The sequence below is a fragment of the Ylistrum balloti genome, unplaced genomic scaffold, assembly GCF_031769215.1.
Source record: "Ylistrum balloti isolate Yb309-2 unplaced genomic scaffold, AGI_CSIRO_Ybal_v1 Utg371544, whole genome shotgun sequence".
NCBI classification, from domain to species: Eukaryota; Metazoa; Mollusca; class Bivalvia; order Pectinida; family Pectinidae; genus Ylistrum; species Ylistrum balloti.
This window is the reverse complement of record NW_026782795.1, coordinates 249,456-268,935: the sequence shown is the minus strand read 5'-3', so window position 1 is coordinate 268,935 and position 19,480 is coordinate 249,456. Positions and strand designations below refer to the sequence as shown.

The 19,480-nt window shown below is 35.8% G+C and overlaps 1 protein-coding gene across 1 annotated transcript in view; it reads left to right on the top strand.

The window, feature by feature from the left end:
* The first annotated feature begins 3,471 nt into the window (after positions 1-3,471).
* LOC132562909 (transient receptor potential cation channel subfamily M member-like 2) overlaps positions 3,472-19,480 on the top strand; it is a 33,241-nt gene continuing 17,232 nt past the window's right edge. The window contains 12 exon segments of the mRNA XM_060227687.1: positions 3,472-4,347; positions 6,203-6,288; positions 6,647-6,779; positions 8,304-8,484; positions 8,796-8,953; positions 9,425-9,641; positions 10,549-10,714; positions 11,262-11,415; positions 11,636-11,708; positions 16,832-16,938; positions 17,732-17,863; positions 18,108-18,170. Coding sequence (XP_060083670.1) covers positions 3,472-4,347; positions 6,203-6,288; positions 6,647-6,779; positions 8,304-8,484; positions 8,796-8,953; positions 9,425-9,641; positions 10,549-10,714; positions 11,262-11,415; positions 11,636-11,708; positions 16,832-16,938; positions 17,732-17,863; positions 18,108-18,170 — 2,346 coding nt within the window.

Here is a 19,480-nt window from a genome sequence, read left to right as displayed (position 1 = left end):
ACAGTCATAGGACGTTTTAAATCTAAAATGATATATTATGAAACATAGCAAATAGCAGGAATTATATAAAGAAAAGCAAAAAAGTATTTCTGCTAGTAAAGTATTATTACTACTATTTCACATGTTAATTTATGGAATGTCTAATTCCTGTGGTTTCATATCAATTAATTCGTTATCGTTTTCATTTTGTTCTTGTCCACCTAAATCAGACAAGAACATGAATAGTACTGATTCAATACTCATATTCTACTTTGGCTTTTTAAATTATCTTTAATGGTTTGGCTACTCTGGACATAGCAACAATAACACATTAGATATGTGTCTGTCAATATGCCATGATAGCATATGATGACATTGTAGCAATGATAACATATGATGACATCGTAATAGAATAGGGAAAAACACAATCCTGCTGAGTGCCCCATTAGGAATTGAACAGGTGTTTTCAGTGTGATAATTTGTGGTTCTACCTTAATCTCAACCTGGGATTCTAAGTAATCATTAAGTATTCAAATCTGCAGGGTATTACTGGGATGACTGGAGGACAAACCAATTTCTTATAATAATGATGATAAACTATTTTTACACAACAAAAATATTTTATAGAATACCATGGTTGTGATATAAGGATAACATGTATTTATAATGTCTCATTGTTAACCTTAAAACTGTAACCATCTTCAGCCGCAAAAATGTACTTAAGACCATGTGAAAATTGTAAAAGCCGTCCTGATGATGGTCACATAGTGGTTGAAACATGTCATAATAACCAAAATTACTCCTGGATATTGGGATTCATTTGTAATTTCTACATATTTACTACATAGCAAGGATCTCTAGTGATAACCAAGTGGTATCCATCTAGGAAGATTACCACAATATTAGACATTAAGACTGCTGGTTCTCCCATCTATCCAGAAAGATTACCACAATCTTAGACTTTAAGAGTGCTGGTTCTCCCATCTATCCAGGAATATTACCTCAACCTTAGACTTTAAGAATGCTGGTTCTCCCATCCATCTAGGAACATTACCATAATCTTAGACTTTAAGAGTGCTGGTTCTCCCATCCATCTAGGAACATTACCACAATCTTGGACTTTAAGAGTGCTGGTTCTCCCATCCATCTAGGAACATTACTACAATCTTAGACTTTAAGAGTGCTGGTTCTCCCATCCATCTAGGAACATTACCATAATCTTAGACTTTAAGAGTGCTGGTTCTCCCATCCATCTAGGAACATTACCACAATCTTAGACTTTAAGAGTGCTGGTTCTCCCATCCATCTAGGAACATTAACATAATCTTAGACTTTCAGAGTGCTGGTTCTCCCATCCATCTAGGAACATGACCACAATGTTAAACTTTAAGAATGTTGGTTCTCCCATCCTTCTAGAAATAATATTACCTCAATCTTAGACTTTAAAAGTGCTGGTTCTCCCATCTATCTAGGAACATTACCACAATCTTAGACTTTAAGAGTGCTGGTTCTCCCATCTATCTAGGAACATTACTACAATCTTTGACTTTAAGAGTGCTGGTTCTCCCATCTATCCAGGAACATTACTACAATATTTGACTTTAAGAATGCTGGTTCTCCCATCCATCTAGGAACATTACCACAATCTTGGACTTTAAGAGTGCCGGTTCTCCCATCCATCTAGGAACATTACTACAATCTTAGACTTTAAGAGTGCTGGTTCTCCCATCCATCTAGGAACATTACTACAATCTTAGACTTTAAGAGTGCTGGTTCTCCCATCCATCTAGGAACATTACTACAATCTTAGACTTTAAGAGTGCTGGTTCTCCCATCCATCTAGGAACATTACTACAATCTTAGACTTTAAGAATGCTGGTTCATATATTGTATCAGTGTAATACATTTAACATCCATTACATTAATTTCTACGACGTCATTTGTGATTGACTGAAGGCCTCTATTCTTTCAATCTTGATATCATAACTTAATGCACCCATATGCATTATGACATCACCAAAGAAAGAGATACAGTATGTAAATTTAGATTTTGTGGATCAGCCTAGAAAAATGCTATTTTCAAAAAGTATCCAAGTCATGTGATAAACAAAATCTTACATTTCTTTACATGAGATTTATGAAACTTGACACAAATATATCATTTTACCTCACCAGAGACTCTGTAAAGTAAAAATTTAAAGAGTTGTTTCATCAATTCCATATAAATGAAAAGCCATGTAAGGTTGTGATGGTCTGAGTGAGTACGATTTGGTCATTGTTTTTGCTTCTGCTTGTAAATTAGTACATGTACCACTCTTTACTTTTTCAATTTGTTTTACATATGTTGCATTTATATATTATGATATCATTTCATGTTTTAAAATATGCTAATTTCTTTCCTAAAGCAGGTAATAATAATTTGAAGTCTAGTTCATGTATATACATAAATTATCTCTAGCAGAGTGATATATCAATATTTGGATTAAACCGTCTGGGCTGAACAGTTGTGATGGATATTGTTTACACATGGATACACATAATATGATTGGGAAAGCTGATACAAATCTTCGTTGTACAATCACATTGTCTATTCAGGGGTTTTAGACTGGGAATTTAGTGAACTGACTTGTACAATCACATTGTCTATTCAGGGGTTTTAGACTGGGAATTTAGTGAACTGACTTGTACAATCACATTGTCTATTCAGGGGTTTTAGACTGGGAATTTAGTGAACTGACTTGTACAATCACATTGTCTATTCAGGGGTTTTAGACTGGGAATTTAGTGTAAGTCATTATACTATGTATGATACACTTAACAACAAAATGTATGCGTTTTGTTAAAAAAATAAACAATTTTGGTGATTGGAGTTTTTTTGAAACACTTTTTTTGAAGTATTTTAAAGAATAAAGAGAACTTTTTGAGAAAATAAACGATATTGTTGATATGATCTGATATGAGGAAACTGATCTGCCATTCTCTCTGATGTAACATATTGGTTGAGAGATTGCATACTTACTTTGGAGTGTTCATAATCAATATTATGATTTAACCATGAATTTGATCAGATATCTGTGTCCGCTGAGGTCGGCTTAGAAAATATGCCAGAATAGGGATGGATGTTATATTAAAACTAATTGTGAATCAGATTGCATAGGATGTCGACCTGTTCAGGTATCTGGCTTCACATATTAGGGAGTGATATTGAACAGAATGTAAACATTCAAGGATCAGACTGAAAAGGATGTCAGAATGACCAAACATCACAGCTACAAATTATTTTTATGTAGCAAAGTTTTGCTGTTGTAATTCTGTTAAATCATTCTTTTTTTATTGGTTATTGACTGAGAAAATGTTAAGTATCTGAAAGGCCTGGTGGTATACAGGTTCTTTGTTTTTCATGTTTCTGTTAAAAGTCTTTAGTGACAAATTGAAATTTGTTTAATTTTGTTGTGTACTTGCAGACTAACTATTAAGAGAGCCATGTAGAATATGAACGAAGATGAGGGAGATTATTTTCATCGTAGGTTTAGTGTTGGGTCGGACAGAACATTGGATAATATAGCTGATCTTCATAACTTGGATACATCACAGAGTACTCTACACAGTCCTATTCACGGAAGGATGTTCAGCAGCAGCTACAGGGGACAGAAGCCTGGTGATATGGACCCACCTCATCACCATAGTAATGAACTGGTTGAAGTTACTGGCCCCTCCAGCTCAGGACAAACAGATGGAGCTGATAAAGCTGGGGAAATAACTCCAGTAAGTAGGCTAAGAATGAAATCTGACCTCATAAGAGGTCAAGAGGAAGGGTCAAGGCCAAGACCAGTGGAACGTCAGTTGACGGACAGCTACATTGAGGAACTGTCACGCACACCTCGTTACAATACTCAAACGGACTATAACCAGATGGTGGACCATTTAGCAGAGAACGATCCATTTCGAGGAGAATATACTCCCTCTGGTAAGCAAAAGAAAGTACAACACAAAAGAAAAAAGCACAAACATAAAAAAGATGATGATTCTACATGGGATGGAACAGAGAGCATGCCACTTGATAAATCAGAAGGAACGTTTTCTAAGAAAAAGAAAAAATCTAAGAAAGGATCAAATTCTAGAGATAGCACTGGAACTTTTACCATAGATGGACATTCCAATCCGTCCTTTGATAAATCTGTAGACAGGTCTGTCGACAGACAGAGGGCAGAATCTGTTCAGAGTAATGGAACATACACACTCAAAAGAGAGGACTCTTTAGCAAGTCTTAAAGGGTTCCATCCATCGGTTACCAGAAATGACACCAGCAACAGTTTTACCATCAAACGTGCATCCTCAAAAAGGAAGACCAAAATTGGTATTGATAGAGTAAGTCATGATTACTTAATTATAGTATGTGTAGCTATCCTGTCTTCATATTTAATTTCAACTTCCCTGTAAAATTCTTTACTCTTTCATTATGCAATTTTGGATTGTTAGTTATTTTAAGTGTTGTGAATGTTTCTGTGTAAAGGTTTGTCAGTTTCTCAGAGAAACATCGCAATATAAGATTGATACAAAGTAACTTTGTTTTTGTTTGAAGGTTTTGTCAGTTTCCCAGAGAAAGGATGCAAATATTAGATTGAGACTCTTTAATTTTCCTTCAAAATTTCTGTCAAGGTCAGGAGATGGACATTTCATTAGGTTCTTTTGTGAACTGATTTTTTCTAGAGTTATTTACAAGTACACTTGTTGACATGCTCTAAACTTAGTTTATAAAGAATAAGAATTTTGTCAATATTGTATAAACTTGTAAATATAGACACACTATAAACATACCATAATTGTTAGCTCACCTGGCCCAAGGGGCCAAGTGAGCTTATGCCATAGCGCAGCGTCTGTTGTCCGTCTGTCGTCCATCCATTGTTAGTCCTTCATTTAAACAACTTCTTCTGAAATACCAATAGGCGTAGAGTTATCATATTTGGCTGGAATGTTCCTTTGACGAAGCCAAACAAAGTTTGCAAAAAGAAATGATCTTGACCCATATTCAAGGTAAAAGAGGTCAAATGTGTTAAAACCTTTAAACGACTTCTTCCAAAATACTGGAAGGCCTAGAATCATTATATTTGGCTGGAATGTTTCTTTGATGAAGCTCAACTAAGTTTGCAAAAAGAAATGACCTTGACCCATATTCAAGGTCACAGAGGTCAAATGTGTTAAAACCTTTAAATGACTTCTTCCAAATTACCGGAAGGCCTAGAATTGTTATTTGGCTGGAAGGTTCCTTTGATGAAGCCCAACAAAGTTTGCAAAAAGAAATGACCTTGACCCATATTCAAGGTAAAAGAGGTCAAATGTGTTAAAACCTTTAAACGACTTCTTCCAAAATACTAGAAGGCCTAGAATCATTATATTTGGCTGGAATGTTCCTTTGATGAAGCTCAACTAAGTTTGCAAAAAGAAATGACCTTGACCCATATTCAAGGTAAAAGAGGTCAAACCTTTAAACGACTTCTTCCAAAATACTAGAAGGCCTAGAATCATTATATTTGGCTGGAATGTTCCTTTGATGAAGCTCAACTAAGTTTGCAAAATGAAATTACCTTGACCCATATTCAAGGTCACAGAGGTCAAATGTGTTAAAACCTTTAAACGACTTCTTCCAAAATACCGGAAGGCCTAGAATTGTTATTTGGCTGGAAGGTTCCTTTGATGAAGCCCAACAAAGTTTGCAAAAAGAAATGACCTTGACCCATATTCAAGGTAAAAGAGGTCAAATGTGTTAAAACCTTTAAACGACTTCTTCCAAAATACTAGAAGGCCTAGAATAATTATATTTGGCTGGAATGTTCCTTTGATGAAGCTCAACTAAGTTTGCAAAATGAAATGACCTTGACCCATATTCAAGGTCACTTAAGTCAAATGTGTTAAAACCTTTAAACGACTTCTTCTGAAATATCGAAAAGCCTCGAATCATTATATTTGGCCAGTATGTTCCTTTTATGAAGTCCAAGAAAGTAAAAGAAATGACCTTGACCCATAGTCAAGGTCACAGGGGTCAAATGTGTTAAACGTGGAACATATGACCAGATATAGTAATGTTGGTCATAAATATCCAGGTGAGCGATACAGGCCCTGTGGGCCTCTTGTTTTGTAATTTGCATTGAATATATTTTTTAGGTAAAATTCTGATATAAAATTTCTTACTGTAGTTTATAGAAGTTATGTGTCTTTTATTCAGGTTGGATTCCAAAAGTTCGTGAAAGAAAATATCAAACAACGGGAGCCTAAATCAGAAATTAATCCACCAACTGGGAAGTAAGTTTTGTGATAATTCCCTCAGTAGCATGTGCCAGTAACATGTTTATCAAACAATAGGCTTAAAAGGTCTATATATAGAATCTTCCAGCCCGTAAGTAGTAGCTTATTAATAGTAACGTGAAATCAGTGAAAATCCATAATCAACATTTGGTTATCAAAATTAGATAGGCTTTTTTATGTAGTTTAATCGATTACATAATCAGCTGGCTGTTTGTTCAATATTCATAGAAAGTGATTGCATCTTTCCTTGCAATAATGTTTCCTTTTTCTGACTCTAAGCTGTCTACATGAGACTGGATATAAAATACATTGTGTTTTAGATGTTCCATGTAGTGTACTATTTGTACTGTATTTACTGTTTCAGGGGAAAGGACATTCCTAACATGGAAAAAGGCAAGCATGTATGGCACTACCATACACATACTATTGCAAAACCCTGTGATTCCTTTGGTGAGATTCAGTTCCATGGCTATGGACACGACACAGAATCTTCCCCTGTAAGTACTGACTCTTGTGTATAGTACCTTAGGTTAAAGAATTTGACAAAATATACATGTGAATCTGATAATGATGATTATATACTTGGGAGTTAGAGTGTTTATGCAATACCTACAGGCAGTTTCTTGTTAGATCCATTGTCAACATATCAGAAATTGAGATTTATCTTTGTTCCTGTTATGATATGACCAAGAACTTGTCATACATTGGTGAGACTTTTCCTTAGGTCAGGTTCTTAGTCAATAATTAGTTTTATAATGAAGATTGATGTTTGTCATGGAGGTTCTTTTCAGATTGAGTACTCAGGTTTTGAAGTATGTTTTTCAAAAGAATATTTTATTTGTTTGTTAATCATTATCTTAAGGTTGAAGTTTTAATGGTATTTTTCATTTAGTTCTGTTTCCATTGAGAGGAAACAGGGATGCATGTTTTAGAAGTGAATTTTGAGCAGAAGTGTAAAGCTTTCACCTACACGGTTTATGACTTGGTAGAAACCCATGTACTTTAAGTTATTGTATATAGTGAGTATTGTATTTCTGTAGATACACAACAACTAATAGAGACTGCAAGGTCTTAACTTACAACATTAACCTGAGCAAGAAACTAATTACTGTAACGAAAGATACAAATTGATTGAATAAAGATTAGGATTTCAGCCTATAATCATTACAACAGGTTGATAGCATTTGCCTCCATTAAATATGAAATACAGTTGATACCATTTACCTCCATTAAATATGAAATACAGTTGATACCATTTACCTCCATTAAATATGAAATACAGTTGATACCATTTAGCTCCATTAAATATGAAATACAGTTGATATCATTTTCCTCCATTAAATATGAAATGCAGTTGATATCATTTACCTCCATTAAATATGAAATACAGTTGATAGCATTTTCCTCCATTAAATATGAAATACAGTTGATAGCATTTTCCTCCATTAAATATGAAATACAGTTGATACCATTTAGCTCCATTAAATATGAAATACAGTTGATACCATTTACCTCCATTAAATATGAAATACAGTTGATACCATTTAGCTCCATTAAATATGAAATACAGTTGATACCATTTACCTTCATTAAATATGAAATACTAACCAAAAAGGAGTGACAGGTTTCCTTGTCTCACAGCCTCAAACAGTTTTGTATTTCATTTCAGATGAATTTGATAAACTGTAGTGAACTGTAATACAAGGTTAAATGACTTGAGGGACAGTATAGAGACAAATGTCTAAATCTTTATTAAGCAATGTCGATGACATTTTGTTGATGCTGTAACCACACTGTAAAATATTTGATTTTAGTGAGTCTCTTATTTTGGTTGATTTCATTGATTTCTTGCGTAGTACTACAAATTAATATGTCTTGTATTGATAAACTGTTTGATACTTGAGATTTTTTTCAGCGTAATTTCAGTGACAATTTGAACTACATGAAACGATGTAAGATTTTACAGTAGGTAATTAAGAACAGCAATTGAGTATAATAAGGTTTACTCTGTGTGATTACAGTACATCAGACTGGCAAACGACACCAAGCCAGAGTTGGTGCTGGACATTATTCTTAACTACTGGAAGCTTCCCACCCCAAAACTCCTTATCTCTATTACTGGTGGTGCCAAAAGGTTTGACATGAAACCCAAGCTCTTGGAAAAGTTCAAGCGCGGCATTATCAATGCAGCGACAAGCACAGGTATTTATCACAGGTGTTTATTACAGGGGTTTATTAGGGATTTCATGGTTTGTTAACAACTTAAACTTGTACTTCCAGAGGGAACATGGAGGTAATTTCATTGATAGGGGAGACTTTCAGGACAAAGAAATTTGATGACTGCATATGGCATAACTATGCATCCATAATTCACCATGGCATCTCTGGTCAGGAAGACAATTTTGTACTTCATATTGAATTACCTTCCTCACGATGTCTTTATTCTATCAGATATTTGTTTTATTGTAAGAAAAACTTGGGATTTGTACTACTATGTAAAGTTTGTTGTGTAGGAGCCTGGATCATCACTGGGGGGACACACACTGGCGTGATGGAGATTGTAGGAGAAGGAATCCGGGAATACATCCTCACCTACGGCAAACAGAAGGACATTGTGTGTCTGGGTGTTCCTTTGTGGGGGGCCATCGCCAATAGGGATGCTCTGGACGAGGTCAGTTTAGTCATCTTTTTATGTTTTGTAAAATACTCTGGGTATTATCTGTCGGCAGTGGAACAAGGATAATTCTGACAACAAAGGAAACAACAGAATTTGGTTCAGTGTACAGAATATGTAATAGAGATCATACATAGTCTAATCCTTTAGTCAAGTGTCCTTAAAGTCAGTTCAATTGTATTCAATTGTTAAGAGAGGTGTTGGTGAAGTACAAGTAGTCAGGCTTTGGAGAAGTCACTTTTGTCTATTTTCAACAAAGACTGCACACATAAATACGGTAATGTTGTCATGTATCAAGTCAACACTGTGTTATTTAAGAATTATTACTATTGATTATACAGGAAGTTAAAATAGCTTAAATTCAATGCAGACTCTAGATAAAGAATATCATGATAAACAGAGGCTAGGAAATAAGATAAGATATAAGATTATATATTCTTGTTATTGTTTTACGGCTGAATTGAACAGGATGTGGATGGGAATTTCCCTGCTATATACTCTAAACAAGGTCTGGAAGCGGAGAAAGGTAAACGGACGGTCCCCCTCGATCATAACCATACTCACTTTGTCATTGTGGATGATGGATCCCGAGAGAAATTTGGCGGTGAGATTGAATTCAGAGCCAACCTGGAGAAGACAATTTCCCACATGTTGTGTAATTCTGAGAGCATGACCTCTAACCTTCGTAAGTAGAGAAAAAGATGCCAATCTATTATATTGAACACGTTTCTTCATAATTATTTGTTGAGCTGATGTCACTGTATATTTTCATCACAAATATCTAACAATACTTTCTTTGAAGCAAAGTATTTAGCCTTAATGTGTTAATCTGATTGGGGATTGTGTATAGGAACTGGAAAGTGTATATAATTATTACAGTTTAATCTAAGATATTGCCTGCTAAATTGTCAGAATATCTGATCTTTTGAATAGTTATATATCAGTGAATCAAGTTTCAAGGAATAATGATTTATTATTGCATAGTGTGTTTTTTGCGATTAAGATTAAACAATGACCAAAAAGCTGACTTTTTTCTTTTTGCTTGTGTTATGAATATGATTAAAAGAAATGTGTTGGTTTGGAGAATATAGAAATCATTCTTAGGGAGTAAAGCTTGGCAAGACTAAAGCTTCCTGGACCAAGATTGAGGCTTGCCGCGAGGTCTTTATTTCAACACAAAACTAGTTACAAAGTTTGTGTTTTGTTGATTTAACAGTATGAAATCTTCGTGATCCAGAAATGTTCTTCTCACAGACCTGGGTGAGGTTACCGATATCACCTGTTGTATTTAGTTGATACTGACTACCTGTCTGTCATTATAGAGGTAAACACTCCAGTCATATCACTGATCATAGAGGGTGTGTCTGTCATTATAGAGGTAAACACTCCAGTCATATCACTGATCATAGAGGGTGTGTCTGTCATTATAGAGGTAAACACTCCAGTCATATCACTGATCATAGAGGGTGTGTCTGTCATTATAGAGGTAAACACTCCAGTCATATCACTGATCATAGAGGGTGTGTCTGTCATTATAGAGGTAAACACTCCAGTCATATCACTGATCATAGAGGGTGTGTCTGTCATTATAGAGGTAAACACTCCAGTCATATCACTGATCATAGAGGGTGGCATTGGTTCCATGAAGACAGTTGCTGAATCAATCAAAAATGGAATTCCTGTATTGGTTCTTGAGGGATCAGGAAGGGCAGCAGACTTCATCGCCGCTGGATACCATATGACCAAGGACATCATGAAGTGAGTCATACAAAATAGCTGCATTTCACAAAACATATCTAAGCCAATAAAATAGGTGACAAGCATCATTGCTCTAAATCAATGTGAAATTCAAACATTTTAAAGGATTTTTTTTAATTGACTCCATCTTAAGAACTGAAAGGCCTCAAGTCATTGTGTTCATTAGGTAATTTATTGGTTTGGAGTTAGAAATACTGTTTGTCTATATTTAATGCCCCAGAAATAAAGTGTGTTAGAATGCTCTAATAACTTCTGTAAAAGAACTGAAATACCAAGAGTCAAAATATCTTTCCAGTGAAAAATAACAAGCTTGGAGCTAGCTATAGCCCCCTGTCTTAATTAAGCCCAATCATATTAATTTCAGTTCTGTAGAAATCCCAACAAATGTATATATCTTTTGATAGCCCATCCCTCCACTTTGAGTCAGAGAAAATATATGTCCACCCACGTGTGATATATATCTTTATTCGCATGTGATTTATGAATTGAAAACTCATGTAAGATCCTTTATATCAGGTTTTTATTTTTCATATATTCTTTTTCATAGTGAAGAGAAAAGTCACTTTCCACAACACTATCACCAAACCATGGAGGAAATGGCCACCAATGACTTCGAATGGAAACCGGGAGAGAGCAACAAACCTGCCAAGATAGCGCAATGTCTGAAACAGCTGGAGTACTCTCTCAGGTCACGCAGAATGGTAGGGTCACATGATATCTAGTCACATGATGCCATATGATACTAGGTCACATCATGCTTAGTCAGATGATAAATCATGATCTTACTGTAATGCAGACTTGTCCTAGTTAATTGAATTTATATCACAGAATGATTGAACGTAAATGCACATTGGTTATGGAGTTTAATTTTCACAAGTTATTGTATCCATATGTATTTACAAGTATTGAATTTCTTTTCAGATAACAGTGTTCAACTTAGGTGATTCAGAAAATAAAGATCTTGATAAAGCCATTTTGAATGCCTTACTGAAAGGTCAGTTTTCATTGGTTGTTTATATAAATTTACCTGGTACACAAACATTTGAATATCCCTGGGAAATGTTTCTGTATTGTGTTGATTGTTCACTTTCTTTATTGCAGTAAGCTCATGGGGCTAACACATAACCTTTGACCTCTGAAGTAGGGAATGTTGGGAGTTGGGGTTATTTCATGTTAATGATAAAACGTATGTTTGAATAGGAGTGGGCCTATGGACATGGGTATATTTCCACATAGACCTAGTAGTATAGTAATCAAGTGATGTGTACAGATGTATATTTCAATCTACCATTTTTCAGCGACAGTGGAAAGTGAAGATGGTAATACAAATGTTGTCTGGACTATTTTTTCGATTGCTAATTTTTCATGACAACAAATAATTTTTAAAATCAATCAATGCTTATTTTAACACACAGGGATTTATCACTCCTAGGTTTTAACACACAGGGATTTATCACTCCTACCTTTTAACACTCTCAAATGGACATATTCCCATCTGAAAAAAAAAACTTATTTTGTAGATAAATGTTGAAAATGGAAAATATAAAAGACAGATAAAAAATATTTGGGTGAATTCTCTTTTTGGATTGATCTGTGAGCTGTATAAAATGAAAATTTTCAATATTCATACTAAAACTGTAGGTGTGGTAAATCCCTGCCATATATGTACTGTATACATCTTTGTGTTTTTTTAACAGTATTTATTGTTCGATGTGTGGCCCTGAAAATTTGCATTTTTAAAGTTTTAATGAAATCTAATTATTTTTTTCAATAAAAAAACACACTTTTCTTTGAAAGGTATTTACAATTATGCAAATCCATAGTGGTTTATGCAAAATTTAAAATGTGCTTATATACAAAATTTTAAGAGTGTTGATAGCATAATACAAATTACTGTATGTATGTATAACTTTACAATATGTGTAACAATGCTGTGAAAAAACATAAATATGTATGCAGTGTAATTAATCTACAGTACGCTTTTCTTGTGTTGTTAGTTTTTTTTTTTTTTTTGTGATATAAGACTGGGTACCTATATTACAGTTTCCTTGAAAATATAAATTATAACCTGCTAAAATATATTCACATGCTTAGTGTTTCGTGTTAAATGTTTCAATTACAAATCATCATATAAGCTGACGGGAACTGTTGGTACATCAGGTCTTTTTGATATTTTGATATTTCTGATGAAAATTTTATATTTATGTAAATGTAAAGAAATGTTGGCATAATGTACTGAATTGATAATACTTGTCAACTTTTCTTATTCATTCTGGTAACTTTTGAGAAATATTTGTACATTGAATGTAGTGTACATGTATGTAGTATTTCATTACATTAGACTTGAAAAAAATGTATGTACCAACAAAGGACTAGATTGTTTGTAAATTCTTAGTTCAACAGATAACTGTAAAAATGTGCCTCTGAAAACTAACTTTTTTATCAGTACAATGGAATTTTCATTAGATGATTTAAAAAACTTCTTACTTATTGAAAATAATTTTGCTCCATCTGTTAGTAAAAACATGATTTTTTAATTTATATTTATCATACTTGATAAATCCAAAAAGCTTTGGGGTGATATTTTTTCCATTTAATAATACCTAGATTATGATTTCAATTTTGATTCAATCTTCCTCACAAAACATAAATAAGTATAGCCATTAAGTATAATATGTATTGCGTCCTTGGTTTATGATATATAGATCCATGAAGGTTTCTACCTCGTTACTATATACTTATGTACCTCAGCGATCTTGTATTCATTGGTATTCAAACAAATTGTACATAAATTATTTTGAATAATTTTAATGGCAGTTACCGGTGTACATGAATCATTACTCAGAATATCTTATGAATACAAGAATTTTCACATAAATACATTGAACATTTGAATACTATATTTGATAAAAAAAATATATGTATTTGGATATTAATGTATGTATTTGAATGTTAACATTTTTAATTCGATACTCATCTGCTCAGGATTAAGATCGCTTTCAGTTGCAAATAATATGAAATTGTATTAATGTAATTGGTGTGATGGAGTCAATTTAACCCCTGGGTTTGATGTAATTGGTGTGATGGAGTCAGTGTAACCCCTGGGTTTGATGTAATTGGTGTGATGGAGTCAATTTAACCCCTGGGTTTGATGTAATTGGTGTGATGGAGTCAGTGTAACCCCTGGGTTTGATGTAATTGGTGTGATGGAGTCAATTTAACCCCTGGGTTTGATGTAATTGGTGTGATGGAGTCAGTGTAACCCCTGGGTTTGATGTAATTGGTGTGATGGAGTCAATTTAACCCCTGGGTTTGATGTAATTGGTGTGATGGAGTCCCCCTGGGTTTGATGTAATTGGTGTGATGGAGTCAATTTAACCCCTGGGTTTGATGTAATTGGTGTGATGGAGTCAATTTAACCCCTGGGTTTGATGTAATTGGTGTGATGGAGTCAATTTAACCCCTGGGTTTGATGTAATTGGTGTGATGGAGTCAATTTAACCCCTGGGTTTGATGTAACCCCTGGGTTTGATGTAATTGGTGTGATGGAGTCAGTGTAACCCCTGGGTTTGATGTAATTGGTGTGATGGAGTCAGTGTAACCCCTGGGTTTTGGTGATGTAATTGGTGTGATGGAGTCAGTGTAACCCCTGGGTTTGATGTAATTGGTGTGATGGAGTCAGTGTAACCCCTGGGTTTGATGTAATTGGTGTGATGGAGTCAGTGTAACCCCTGGGTTTGATGTAATTGGTGTGATGGAGTCAGTGTAACCCCTGGGTTTGATGTAATTGGTGTGATGGAGTCAATTTAACCCCTGGGTTTGATGTAATTGGTGTGATGGAGTCAATTTAACCCCTGGGTTTGATGTAATTGGTGTGATGGAGTCAGTGTAACCCCTGGGTTTGATGTAATTGGTGTGATGGAGTCAGTGTAACCCCTGGGTTTGATGTAATTGGTGTGATGGAGTCAGTGTAACCCCTGGGTTTGATGTAATTGGTGTGATGGAGTCAGTGTAACCCCTGGGTTTGATGTAATTGGTGTGATGGAGTCAGTGTAACCCCTGGGTTTGATGTAATTGGTGTGATGGAGTCAGTGTAACCCCTGGGTTTGATGTAATTGGTGTGATGGAGTCAGTGTAACCCCTGGGTTTGATGTAATTGGTGTGATGGAGTCAGTGTAACCCCTGGGTTTGATGTAATTGGTGTGATGGAGTCAGTGTAACCCCTGGGTTTGATGTAATTGGTGTGATGGAGTCAGTGTAACCCCTGGGTTTGATGTAATTGGTGTGATGGTGTGATGTCAGTGTAACCCCTGGGTTTGATGTAATTGGTGTGATGGAGTCAGTGTAACCCCTGGGTTTGATGTAATTGGTGTGATGGAGTCAGTGTAACCCCTGGGTTTGATGTAATTGGTGTGATGGAGTCAGTGTAACCCCTGGGTTTGATGTAATTGGTAACCCCTGGGTTTGATGTAATTGGTGTGATGGAGTCACTTTAACCCCTGGGTTTGATGTAATTGGTGTGATGGAGTCAGTGTAACCCCTGGGTTTGATGTAATTGGTGTGATGGAGTCAGTGTAACCCCTGGGTTTGATGTAATTGGTGTGATGGAGTCAGTGTAACCCCTGGGTTTGATGTAATTGGTGTGATGGAGTCAGTGTAACCCCTGGGTTTGATGTAATTGGTGTGATGGAGTCAGTGTAACCCCTGGGTTTGATGTAATTGGTGTGATGGAGTTGGTGATGTAATTGGTGTGATGGAGTCAGTGTAACCCCTGGGTTTGATGTAATTGGTGTGATGGAGTCAGTGTAACCCCTGGGTTTGATGTAATTGGTGTGATGGAGTCAGTGTAACCCCTGGGTTTGATGTAATTGGTGTGATGGAGTCAGTGTAACCCCTGGGTTTGATGTAATTGTTGTGATGGAGTCAGTGTAACCCCTGGGTTTGATGTAATTGGTGTGATGGAGTCAGTGTAACCCTTGGGTTTGATGCAATTGGTGAAATATTGACAAATCAAAAGATATTTATTGTATGTAAAAGACAGAGAGCTTAAGTCAAAGGAAAATATAAAACAGGACAGACTGCCTTGTGTTTTATTATTGAGTTAAGTTTAAACAATATCTTAATCAATAATTCAACAATATTATTCATACATTACAGATGGGAAAACATGCTCAGAGCATTACATACATAATGTCAAATAAGTATACACAGTGACACCTAAACATACACAGTGACACCTAAACATACATAGTGACACAAACATACACAGTGACACCTAAACATACACAGTGACACCTAAACATACATAGTGACACAAACATACACAGTGACACCTAAACATACACAGTGACACCTAAACATACATAGTGACACAAATATACACAGTGACACCTAAACATACACAGTGACACCTAAACATACACAGTGACACATAAACATACATAGTGACACAAACATACACAGTGACACCTAAACATACACAGTGACACATATACATACACAGTGACACATATACATACAGTGACACAAACATACACAGTGACACCTAAACATACATAGTGACACATATACATAATGACACAAACATACACAGTGACACCTAAACATACATAGCGATGCATAAACACACATAACGACACATAAATGAATGTGCTATCATTGATTGCATGTGCCTTACTAGAGTGAAGTTTTACAACATGCGTTATCAAATCACAATTAAGACCACGCTCATGCAGGACATGCCACATTAGATCACTCATGTAAGCTATATGTTGCACTCGTGTATTGGGAATGCATGTTGTTTTTATAAATCGAAAGGGTCTTGAAACAATCATAGTTACACATAAGACTTAATGTCCAGAATGAGGCTTCACAGTGTTATAAATATATATAAATCTTTCCAGTGAAAATGGAAAAACTGTATATATCCACATCATAGTTTGTATGTGATTGCTGATATGTCATTTATTGTATTATAATTCCCACCAGGGACTGTAGCATGATCATTTGTCTTCTCCTGGTATGGACCATGCTGCAGTCTTCTGTGTTTATATGTATACAAATGTCATGATTTTAACATTTCCATTCATAATACCAAGACTTTTTCTATGCCTGTAGCAAATCAGTCTAATCAGTCTGCCCAGTTATCCCTCGCCCTGGCCTGGAACAGGAGCGATGTTGCCAAAAATACAATCTTCTCTTCATCAAAGAAGACCATATTTGGTGTAAGTATGTTTGTCATTGGTATTCCTTAATTTTAGCTTGTGATTTACATGGTAAGTAAAACATATATGCCTTGCCATGACGTTTAAGGTTAACTTATGCTGGTAAGTATCGGAGCAGGAGTGACTCACAGGCATTCTCTAGTTTGCAATACTGTTCGAAGACAGTTCTGTAGGCTTGGACAGGTAGTTGAGGTTAGAGGGTTGTGGTAAGGTTAGGGCAGATTGTGGAAATCTATACATATATACATATCCCCTTCAAATACCATCCTTACATTTTGAGTCCTGTCGGTAATCTTTGTTGTCATTCTGCTGGTTTCCATTTCATCAGTGGCTTTAATGACAAATATCAAACATGATAATGCTTGGGCGGAGTTTGTGTTTCGATGGTTCTAAAGTCGAACCATCATTACAGAGAACCAACAACTGATTCATTTTCATTAATCTAGTAATTTTGTCGGTTGTTGAATAAAACTTGTGAAGTAACATTCATTCATCATATATTTTATCTAATTTGCACAAAGGAGAAGTTTGTAAATTTTATAGAAACTGTATGAAAATGTATTTTAGACTTGCTATTTAATGGACTGTTAGAGATCAAACAGTCTTTTTTGAAATAATGTCAACACTGACAGGTTTTGGATTTTATAGTTTTGTAAATAGCTGTAGGTCATGATATGAAAAATTTGGTGAATTTACTTATACAAAATTGTCCAACCATTTGACAAGCTGGTGTTTTTATTGTTAGAAGTAAATTGGTGAGATTATGGAGATTGCATTGTTGTTCTATTGATAGACTTCGCTGCATGATGCCATGACAACCGCCTTGATCCAAAACAAGAAAACGTTTGTGGAACTTTTTCTGGAGAATGGTGTGGAATTGAAGGATTTCCTCACTGTCAAGAACCTGTGGAATCTATATGCAAATGTAAGTCACAGCGGATGTAACATATAATGAAATCTGTGTTATGTTTTGACATTAGTTTTCAATTTTTTAACGTTAATTTGTATTAGGATGATTTACATAATCTGCTTCTGATTAGGAAGCATTCTGTTTGACACCTTCTTTAAGAACATCTGTTTTAATCATTAACATATGCCAGTTGATAAAATGGTGTTAAAATGATTACCATGGATTTATCGTTTCTCAGATATGATTATAAATATTTCAGTGTCTCAGTGACAAGATGGACCGATCAGCCCAACTCTTCAACAACCTCATCATGTACCTCAAGGTAAGCCATGTGTCCTTCTGTCTGACCTGTCTCTGAACTTGCCCATTAACTCACTGACCACTATGTTGGTCTTACTGACCAGTTCTTCTCACATGTCTGTGTACCTACTGACCAGTCTGCTGCTTTCACATCCATTTCTGTCTGCTATGGTCTTTGGTTTTAGTCATAGTTCTTGTATGGCTACACATGACTTGTCAGTAGCTACATGACTTTGTCTACATGTGACCTTTCTTTGACTACTTGTGACCTTTCTTTGACTGCTTGTGACCTTTTTCTGACTACTTGTGACCTTTCTTTGACTACTTGTGACCTTTTTCTGACTACTTGTGACCTTTCTTTGGGTACATGTGACCTTTTTCTGACTACTTATGACCTTTTTCTGACGACTTGTGACCTTTCTTTGACTACTTGTGACCTTTTTCTGACTACTTGTGACCTTTCTCTGACTACTTGTGACCTTTTTCTGACTACTTGTGACCTTTCTTTGGGTACATGTGACCTTTCTTTGACTACTTATGACCTTTTTATGACTACTTGTGACCTTTCTTTGACTACTTGTGACCTTTCTTTGGGTACATATGACCTTTCTTTGACTACTTGTGACCTTTCTTTGACTACTAGTGACCTTTCTTTGGGTACATGTGACCTTTCTTTGACTACTTGTGGCCTTTTTCTGACTACTTGTGACCTTTCTTTGACTACTTGTGACCTTTTTCTGACTACTTGTGACCTGTCTGTGGCTACTTGTGACCTGTCTGTGGCTACTTGTGACCTGTCTGTGGCAACTTTTGACCATTCTGACTACTTGTGACCTATCTGTGGCTACTTGTGTCCATTCTGGCTACTTGTGACCTGTTTGTGGCTACTTGTGTCCATTCTGGCTACTTGTGACCTGTCTGTAGCTACTTGTGACCTGTCTGTGGCTACTTGTGACCTGTCTGTGGCTACTTGTGTCCATTCTGGCTACTTGTGACCTGTCTGTGGCTACTTGTGTCCATTCTGGCTACTTGTGACCTGTGTGTAGCTACTTGTGACCTGTCTGTGGCTACTTTTGACCTGTCTGTGGCTACTTTTGACCTGTCTATGGTTACTTGTGTCCATTCTGGCTACTTGTGACCTGTCTGTGGCTACTTGTGACCTGTCTGTGGCTACTTGTGTCCATTCTGGCTACTTGTGACCTGTCTGTGGCTACTTGTGACCTATCTGTGGCTACTTGTGACCTGTCTGTGGCTAATTTTGACCATTTTGTCTGCTTGTGACCTGTCTGTGGCTACTTGTGTCCATTCTGGCTACTTGTGACCTGTATGTGG